The 10,469-nt window shown below is 40.6% G+C and overlaps 1 protein-coding gene across 3 annotated transcripts in view; it reads left to right on the top strand.

Annotated features, from left to right (window-relative positions):
- akap12b (A kinase (PRKA) anchor protein 12b) overlaps positions 1 to 10,469 on the top strand; it is a 32,489-nt gene that overhangs the window by 13,099 nt on the left and 8,921 nt on the right. The window contains exon 1 of one of the 3 annotated variants that reach the window (XM_020589033.1): positions 9,521 to 9,789. The exons of the other annotated variants lie outside the window; for them this stretch is intronic. Coding sequence (XP_020444689.1) covers positions 9,765 to 9,789 — 25 coding nt within the window. The 5' untranslated portion in view covers positions 9,521 to 9,764. Of the gene's footprint in view, positions 1 to 9,520; positions 9,790 to 10,469 lie in introns of those variants that run through there. 3 annotated transcript variants of the gene reach the window in all.

Below are 10,469 nucleotides of genomic sequence, written 5' to 3'. Positions count from 1 at the left end.
AAACACAGAGATATGTCACATACCACTCTGTAAAGTAGCCCATTTAATTAGATATTTAATGGAGCTATTCTGTCTGTTTATAGAGTAATCCAATAACCTTTTCAGAGAGCAGATACAGAGTATATGAGTTGATGCCATAATATTTGCTATTATGGACATGTACTTTAGATTAATTAGTTATGTAGGTGTGAGAATATAGCACAGAAATCAGCGAACCCACATATTATTTACCTGATTGAGAATACTTGTTAAGGCATGCATGTGCATTAGCTGCCCATTTGCTTTCAAGAATACACCATATCTAGAGAGCGCCATCACTGACCCCAGCATGATGCTCCATCATGTTCAAAAATAGATGTAGTACATATTAACTGCACTCCATACTCTTCTTCTCACCTCAAAAACACTTTTCTTTGGAGATGATAATGATACACTACATCATGGGTTGTCAACCAGTGGTCCACGGCCCCCCTGGTGGTCCATGAAGGCACTGCAGGTGGTCCCAGCTCATGCATCCAATAATGTCACTGTAGGAATTGTTAAACACATTTCTATGTATTACTTATTGCTCATGAATAAACAAATGGATTCAAATATGTAAGATTTAGAAAAGCCAAGATGACGTTTAAGATGAAAACAGTTCCCCTCCGATCTATCCACCTCACAACAGTGGTCCTCAGGTTACATCTTGGTCAGAATGGTGGTCCCTTGGTCACAGTTAGTTGAAAACCGCTGCACTACATGAGCAGAGCTGCTAGCAGATTCCTTCACACTCATTTGGTGTTGCACATAATTACACACTGACCCACTGCATTTACAAAGAGCCCAGCTGAGGTTGATGATTTGACTGGAAACTGTGGACCATTGAAGACCTCTAGCTTGACCTGACCCACCAATCCACCCAGCAGCTGGCTGATACTGCCCTTACAGAGCCTAACAGCCTCACTAGCAAGAGTAAAAACAGAAAATGACATAAAAACACCTGAAACTGTGAAAGTTAGAGATTAAAGGAGTCAAAGGGAGGTTGATACACAATGAGGACACAGTGAGAAGACAGAGGAGTGAACGGTATGTAGGGGTTTCACATCCTGCTCTACCTCCTGATAAAGACAGCGATGCACTGTGAGAGACAGGAAGAGTAGAGGAATCTCTGTGATAACATGGAAAAACAACAAAAGACAGGCTGCACATCAAAAGACTGACACGCACACATATGCAGACACACAACCATAATCTCTCTCTATCAGTGTTTACAGTGTGAGGACCAGTCCTGTGGTAACTGGTCACACCCCAAGCACATCACACAGAAACAGAAATAACATGTAAAACTTTGAACGAGACAAATGGAAAAACTCTCATAACTACAGATGGCAGTGTGACATGTCTGTAGTCTGTCAGTCCACTGATGGAGGGCGTCTTGGGGACCAGGATGATGAAACACTGAATCTGCTGGTTCACATAAGGTAACTGTGGTTCACAAAGGAGATGTGAAAACAGTTTTGGTTATTGACAAATCAGAGCAGAAAATTCAGGTAATCGACAAGCAGTGCATGAGTAAGGGAATCCAAGCTCAGAGCTGCTTGTTTATGTCATTACCAAGTGTGGTACTGGTCTTTCAAAGAAGAAATGTGTGGTTGTTTCTTTCCTCCCGTCCAGACTTTAGGATTTCTTCTTGGGAGACCCTCAGTTTTGTATAAAACAATAGATAATAAATTGGCCCAAACACTACATGAAAAACACTCTTGCAGGTTCCAGTTGGGCTGAGAAAGCACAGACAAGAGACCTTAGATTTAGGAATCCACAATATACACAGAAAGGAAGTGGATAAATAAGACATGGTTTCTGTGTGTGAGAGAGACGAGCAAAGAGCCAGAGCCTGAAGGAGTAAAAAGAAGATGGAGATAAAGAGAGAGAAAGACTAGATTTCTTTTTCTAAACAAGCGTTAAAGCAGTGTTGATCTTTTCACATGTTAATCTCATTAATAACAGTGGCATTTCTTGTATGCACGTGTGTTTGTGTTGCTCAATTCAGGGGTGTGGGCGTATGGGGTATAGTGGGAGCCCAGAGAATGACATCATAGCCAATGTAATTCACTGGCTGGAGAGTTGTCGGACCCTCCCAGATGGATCCCAGGCCACAAAAGAGCTTGGATGAAGTTTTCTGGAATTCTTGAGGGATCTTGGGATAATGCTGACTGTGTGAATGTGTTAGTCTACTGAGTGTAGCTTGTGTTTATTTGTAGGAAATGTGGCCATTAGAGGTCAACTGCTGCATCTTCACGGGCACAGCTCACAACATTAAATCAATTAATTGAATTAATTCATTAAACTCAGCACACAAATCAGTGTCAGATGCTGTAAGTTATCAGTTCAAAAAAAAAAAGAGCATTTAATTTTATTAAAAATTTGAATAATCTATAGTTTTAAGTAATTTGGTAAATTACCAACATTTTGCAGATTCCAGCTTGGAAAATTCAAATATGTTTGTTTGTTTGCTTTTACAGTGTAGTCACAGCCCAGTTTTGTTGTGACAAACTATATTCCATACTGTAGTAGGGTGCATAGGTTGCATATGGCTAAATTTAATTTAAAGCTGCCTGGTGTAAACTTTTACTAAGGTGAATGCATTGTAGTCTGCGTGCACTAGAAGTGTGTGTGTGGCCATGATTTCATCTGATGATAATATACTCAGTTTCAGCTTCCGGGACGTTCAGAGCTGCCAAAATGTTCATCATGCCTGTGGAAGGGACCTCGCCCTTTGCTAAAGCTCTGTCTCATCTTGGCCAACATAGCTCCATGCTGTACAGTCATCCTAACACAAACCAGCCGCTGGATCCTTCTTTTTAGAGTTTTTCCCCATATGCCTTTTACATTCCAACTGACAGTGCTCGCTATACTCTATGTTTCCTATTAACATATTCTTGTGCATTTGTTTTTTCATGTGCATGCTCGTCCATCAGCTAGCTGCACAATGTCAGGATGATTTCTCTCCCCTCAAAGAAAGGTAGACATCCCACGGGAAAGTGTTAGGGAGGCAGTGTTTTAGACTGGAGTGCTTGAAAGCCCCTTAGTCCCTCAAGATCCATCACTGTCCAGTCAGCATTTCAGTTACGTTCATCTGTGCAGCATGTTTTATTTACTCATTTGTTATGGAGTGGGAGTTTTAAGGACACACTTCAGGGCAGGGGAGGATAAGAGAACTCTATTAGAAAGCTGCAATTTGTAAGCGGCTGTCTCTGCCTCGGATCAGACAGAAGATGGTTTTCTTCTGTGTGCAGTGTGCAGCTCTGTGTTGCTTGTAACAAAATCCAAGAACAGATCGTTGTACGGCTATTTAAATGATGCTTTGACAGTCCACGTCATCTGCTATACCCTGATGAGATGACAGCAAGCTAAAATCAAATCTCTTACCTGGCTCGGCCTGCCCAAACATTGATAGCCAGTAATTGCACCTTCTTCGGTCCAGTGCCCTATTACGACTCTCTACAGAAGTGGAATACAATATGCTTCTTTTGTCTTGACACAGACCAAACTTCACAAAAACCTGCCTAGTGTCTAGTACATTTGAAATAACAAATGAGGATTTAGTTACATATAAAAATTCTATTAAAAATTTGGGTTAGAACCTGGTCATCGGGTACAGTTGGGTTTTAGATTTTTCTTTCACTAAAAACAGCTGCATGACACAGCTGGAAATTAGTTTAATGACAGTTGGAGGCCTGAAAGAGACTAAAAGGTTTCGTAGCGCTGAGGGCAAATGCAGAGTTGACTGCTAATTTGCTGGTTTCAACACTAATAAATAACGTTTTTCAGTGAAATATTGATTAGAGCAGTTTTAACACCACTACAATAGAAATGAGAAAAGTCAATTTTGTTACCTGTTGACTGATGCTTTTTTTTTTTGAAGACGCCTTGTATTTTCATAGGAAATAATTATGCTTCAGAGCCACTGTTACGTTTTTGGAACTTTAGCTTAAAGACAAGAGGAAATTGTTTTTTAACCAGTCAGTCCATTTATTAGCATTTGTACTAGAAAACAAAAGATCAGAAACACAGGACATGCAAAATATGCTATGTTCAAAATGTACCATATTCAAAGTGTAAGGCTTAAAGCTTGTAAGGAGGGCATCGTTGTCATAACCAGATCACCTGAGATAATCAAATTAACCAGCTTAGCAGGTTTTAAACAACCATAGTTGATGCGCAGGCCCTAAAGTTACAGTAATAATTCACCAGGGGCTTGAGCTCGCCTTTGCAGGCTTTCTCTCATCTTATCTGGCATCAGAGAACCTAAACTATCCCTCTTCAACCCCTAACCCCTCAGGCACATAGAGGATTGAGAGAAAGGACCAGGAATGTGTCTGACCCCTCCTTTCTTAATAGCATTATGGTCTCTGTTACAATACACTATAATATATCATTTTTTACCTGGCCTTTCTTATTTTCTTATTTAAGTAGGGGCCAAGAAAATGTCAGTGAGGTTTGGTTTGTCACTTGTGTCCGCTGCAGAAATTATATGTAATCAATGCTACAGTGAGCTGTGTGGTTCCTTGACTCTACTTACCAGCAGTTATTTTTAGAAAAGTCCCAGGACAACTAAAATTGTTGTGGAAACAAGTTTAATGAGGGAGGAAATTATTTTTCAAACTCAGCTGAGCTTAAATGACTTGTGTGAGAGCAAGCCAAATCTTAATGTTAAGCAGGGCTGTGCACGAGACTGAGATAAGATCACGAAGAATCTTTCTCATTAAATACAGCTGGGTAAGTCATTTTGCTTGCATGTGAGATGAGACACTTTTAAATGGGTTGGGCAACATTTTTATCAACAGCGTTGTTTGTTTTTGACCAGCTCCACTCCACTATTTGGTATAAAGCCTCTTCCCAGATTCACAGTCATTGAAAATCCCAATTCTGCAATTCTGATTTTTTGATAGCTGACGTTTCTTTTTCTTACCCTCATCTGTAAATGTGGCCCACTTCCAAGGCTCTGTCAAACTTCAGAGTGGGTTCTTTAGATCTCAGGTGCCCCATTTTTACAATCCAGTTTGTACTGGAGGATGATGCATAAGAACAACTGGAATTACAAATTGCGAGAGCAAATGTTTCAGGAATGCAGAAAAAAATGAAGACAAATATAACGAATGGCTGGTTAAACAGTCACCTCTGAAAGTAACGCTGCTCTTCACCAAAACTTAAAAGTGATTTGTTTTAGGTTGTAGGAGCTTAACGGAACAGCCAGACCAATAAAAGGAACACGCATATTTGGTGTCAGATTTAATTACAGCCAGTTCCGTGCAAGATAACCATCACCTCTGCTCTCAGTGATGAAAGCTGTAAACATAATCCTCTATTGTTTTACAGCTAAAACAAACAAAAGATTGTCACGAAATACTTGAATCTCAGACGTCACAACTACAGTGTTCACCTCTTTACTCTACATGACGTAACGTACGGATATAACTTGAACAAGAAAAGACGGAAAGGTTGTTGGACAGACTGTGCTGAGTACAGAATGTAGTGTAAGTCAAGGAAACGGGCAAAAGGAAAAGGAAACAGTGATGTCAAGAACTGACTGTGTTTCCTGGCCGACATTCTTATCCATCCCTCCGGCCCAATAGGAGGAGGCGTGGGATGGGGGCGAAAGTGATGAAGAGGGAGAACGATTAACAGAGGACTGTGGATTGGGGAGATACACACAGCTGTGTGAAAGGAGCAGAAAATAATTAAAAATGGAGAGGAAAGGAGAGGCGGTGAAAGAGAAACCTCTCAGAGCTCAGGCAGTTTCACATCCTCACATCCCTCTTTGCCCTTTCCTCCAGTTATTTCAGCATCACCCAATCCAGTTCTTGGAAGTGTAGGAGGTGGTTTCTTTTGTGCTGTTTGATGATGTAATTCACTTCTTTACAAAAAAAACCCCCTCTGCTCAGCAAACCATCCCCCCACCCACCCGACCATTCAAGACCCCTTCTCAAACATTCCTGAAGTCAGACACGTTTTCTGATTTACCGAGATATGTGGGGCGTCTCCTTCAGAGACTGTGTTATCCTGACTTTACTGCAGTTTAAATACACTCCTGTTCATTTAGTGTTGCGATGGCAGCCTATTTACATACAATTAGCATTTATCTAATGAAAGGAAGTAAAAATTGAGTAGTTTCTACCTTCTTTCTTGTTCCAGCGCTTGAAGTAATGTATCTGATCACCTTGACAGGTGTTATGCCACTTACCTTGAGGGGAATTACCTGTGTTTGCCATTTAAAAGGCAGCTGCTACAGCACGCTGTGTGACTGGGACATTAGTGAAGGCCAAAAACATTCTTGTCTAAATAAAGTGGTTTCTTGTCATTGAGCACGAGTCTTCTCTGTCATCATGTTTACAGTGAATGAAACAATCAGTTATGTTTATATGGTTGTCCTCTGCATTATTTTATTAATTTGGGGTCCATGCAAACATTTGAACTTTATTCTAATGTGATTAATCAGTTATTTGACTGACAGAAACTAAATGCAGCTAAAAGCACATTGTCCTGGGAGTTTTTGATTATTTGAAAGTATTCCACAAAAATGTTCATTTAAAATTAAGTACTAATGACAAGAATTATTTGTTGCAGCCCTACAACGTTTAAAATAATGTGTTGTGAGTATGAGCAGCGTTTGTGTGTAGACCAGTGACGAGTGGTCAGGGGAGGCAGGGGGGGGGGGGGGGCGGCTCGTTTTTTTTCAATAAAGAATAGCAGAATTTCCGTATGTCCCGTTCAAATACATGGAGGAGATGCGCGATGAGGCAGCACTTTGCTGTGCCTCTCGGTGGATCGTGTAATCCTCACAAACTGTATGCGATGCAAATAGTGTGTCGCTGTCCCTCTATATATCGCAAATAAAATGCTTTCAAACACTCTGATTATATGCTCTGCCTTGCCATAATCTGGATAATGTATAAAATGTAGTTGTGTAACGTGTTTAGGCTCGTAGATTAACCATAAAACCCAGTAAAAAAAAAGTTACTCGGTGAGGCAAACAGTACGCCTGCCTCAAGGCAGAGGGCGCTAGTGAGCCCACAGAGTCTTGCGCTACCTACAATCTTCTTCGTGTTTGTTTATATTTCCTTTACAATCCGCCTTATCAAAATGGAAGATTACATTTCCAAGCTGAGAAAATTTGCAAATCTGGACTTTCAATCAAAACATTTTTGACAGTCTGGACATTTTTGTCCAGAAGCATCTTCTTTATTGAGAACATTTGTTTTAATATTGGATTCGAACGGTAAAAGGGTTTGTAATACATACCAGCTGACAAATGGATTTCGTGTACAAGTAAAGGTAAGACCATAAACTTTTATTATTTCTAGTTAGAAATAAGCTCAACTAGAATAAATTTTAACCTCAAATTAAATATGGGTCCCGTTTGTGTGAAGAATGCTGATATGAGATATAAAACATAACGCATTGTCTGTTAACAGCCAATTTGTTAACGGTTCATTTGTATTTGTAAATCTGACAGTGCCTCACCAGCTGTCAACCTCACCGCACGTCACTGGTGTAGACCATTAGTTTGTAATGACCAGGCTGTTGCAGGTTTGTAGGGTTCAAGGGGTAAATGAAGCATTATACTAGTGGTTTTGCTTCATCATTGATAGTAATGAAGGGATGTCATCCAGTGCAGTGGTGTAGCTCTGCTACTGTATGTTTTAATAATTTTAGGATGACAGCGACTGCCTATACCATAGAGACATAGGTGATATCCAGCCAAGGCAATATTTAAACACCTTTGTCAGCAGGATAAATTCAGAGCTGGTCGTTGTCTTTTCATAGGACTTGTCACTAACAATTTTTAAAAGAATTTTGAAAATGCTAGCCTTGTCCTGTAACTACAAAATAAACCATATGGATTATGTACAGTATTTCCCGTGCAGCTTAGTGTAGTCTGGAGCTACGTGTGTGCCTAAATTAAAATCTCTCAGAATGTATGGAAGTCCAGGAATGTGACTGATGTACATGACTCATATAAGGGAAGTTGGGGGTGGGGTGGGGGGTGTAGACCAACCCAATGAAACTACTCTTATTCAACGCTTAAAGTCCCTTCCGCCTGACTCACTGTCCACCATTGTAGTAGTACCCATTTTGCACAGATAGTGAAATACCTACCTAATGAGTCACTGCAATAACGGGATGACATTCTTTGTAAATGACTGATCAAATCATTGAGTATTTCATGATACTACTACTACTACAGCCACAGGATTTCACTCTTTACTTGCTGCAACTTAATAATATACAAGCAATAATAATACATGGGCTGCCTTAAAGAAAAGCAAGCATTGTTTCACAGCTCTCTCCATTCAGTGGAGCTGAAGAAACTCACAGGAAGTGATGCTGGTTAAAGAGACAATCAGCAGACTTTTTGCTGATCCTGTCATGTCTTGTTTGGGACTTATTTGATTTTAAACGACATTGGCTGTGTATTGGAAATTGAGACAATGACATGTATTGTACAAGCTGGAGCTGACTCCCCAATAATCTTGCAACAGAAACAAATACTACTTCATTCTTGAAGTCAGACTTCTAATACTGTGCCCTAATTTCAAAGTACGCATATACACACTTTTGGGCAAGGGGGCTGCATTCAGACGGTACTCAATTACTGCTGTTATCACCTATTCGGGAGCCTTCTCGATGGAATTCACACATTCCTCTGGGACAATGCTGACGTGTGACAGATCTGATTATGCTGGTATTTACCTGAGGATTTATCTGCATTCCTTCTAGTCTCTCTACCCCCCACAAACAAAAGCTGAATTAAGTGTGTCTGTACTGGTGTAATTGAGAGGAGCCTATTAACATTCACAGGGGACAGGCAGAAACTTGATGGCACCCCCATCCATGCTTTGGTTTTAGGCCCTTGCTAGGAAATTTGCTTCCAACAGAAGCTTGTTCTGGGAGCTTTGGGACTGTGCATTAAACTAGGTTTTGCTATTTTATCATGCTTTCTTTTAAGAAAACAAAAATCAACTGTTTAATTTAAGGAGCTTTGTTAGAGTTTTGTGTCCAGATGAAATTCTGAGTCTCTCTGGTTTGACTCTGTCAACATCAGTGACATGAGCCAAGAGCTATGAGGGAGAGCCAGGTTGTCTCCTGGAGAGCAGGAGTTGAGGTGAGAGAGGGTGGGGAGGGTCTATCTGCCTTTTGAGTGTGTACAAGTTTGTGTACATAACAGTGTGATGGGAACTGATGGATGGGAGATGGTTATATTTAAGTTAACATGTACAATAGTAGGCAACAAACGCTTCCTTGAAAGATCGCACAATGACCTCCAGTCATCGCAGGTGGATGCTGAGGTCTGAGGGAGGGTGAGTGGACTCCTTGATAAGGAAGGAGGAGGAACAGGAGAGGAGGTGGGGGGAGGAGGGGGCTCATTCAGAACAGCTGAAGAAAGTGAGGGAGGTGGGAGGAAGATCGGAGGCAGGGGTGGTCCTAACATGACATGCATGTCAGTCTGTTGAAATGCATGTGTCGCCCTCTTTTGTGTTCATTCTGACTGAGAAGCGCTGGAAGAGTGGGAGAGAGAGAGAAGGACAGCATCTGCCCTCTGAGTTCAGTAGTAAAGACAGAGCCAACACAAAGAAATAGATCCCCTAGATTTTGATGAATGTGCAGGCAGGAGAAACAATACAAAGGCAAAATACTGTGGAACACTTTTTTATCATCAAATCTTTTGGTGTTTTTATTTTTGTAACTTTTTTGAAGAAAAGATTTTTGGACTTTTGCCAATGCTTGGAACAATTACTTTAACAGGTAAGAACAATAATTCTAACAATGACATTTTAACAAACGGAGTTCTCATTGTTTTAAAGATGTTTGCACCAAACAATTTGTTGGGTTTAAACCTGACATTTGGTACTTTTTGCTAGCTTTTTAGTCATTTATTTAGGATGTATTGAAAACCAAATCAAGAGGAGTGCAGCTGAAGGCATTGTTGTCCAGAGGGTGTGGTTGGTTAGCGTTGTGGTTTGTAGTTGTCCCGGCACGGGTGAGTGATTTCAGATGAAGACGTGTTAAAAGTAAAATCTTGTTTAAATGCTGTAGCGTTCTCTCATTTAATGAAGTTTAAACTTTAGACCTGTTTTTGAGCTCCAATCATCAGGTTTTCATTCATCACTCTGTCCTGGTATTTCCTACAAAGCATCCCCCTTTGATAGGAGCTCTGTAGAAACCTGTTTGTTTTCTGTACTAACTAACACCATTCACAGCGTTGGAGCTACTGTGTGTAGCCAAAACCAGCTGCTGACCACCTTCAGCTCTGAAGTATACATCCCATGCAACTAAAAAATTCACACAGTGACAGCTGCCAGACAGAAGTCCATGTAGATACGTTCTCAGAAATATTTTCCCAGTCTGCTTTTAGCTCATGTCACCCTCCAAACCAGCTCCCTGTGTCCTGTCATGCGAAGTATTTCATTAGATTAGAGTGGGAT

This window comes from Monopterus albus, unplaced genomic scaffold, assembly GCF_001952655.1.
Source record: "Monopterus albus unplaced genomic scaffold, M_albus_1.0 scaffold9.1, whole genome shotgun sequence".
NCBI classification, from domain to species: domain Eukaryota; kingdom Metazoa; phylum Chordata; class Actinopteri; order Synbranchiformes; family Synbranchidae; genus Monopterus; species Monopterus albus.
Note: the sequence above shows the minus strand (reverse complement) of the source record. Positions and strands in the feature narration are given on the sequence as shown.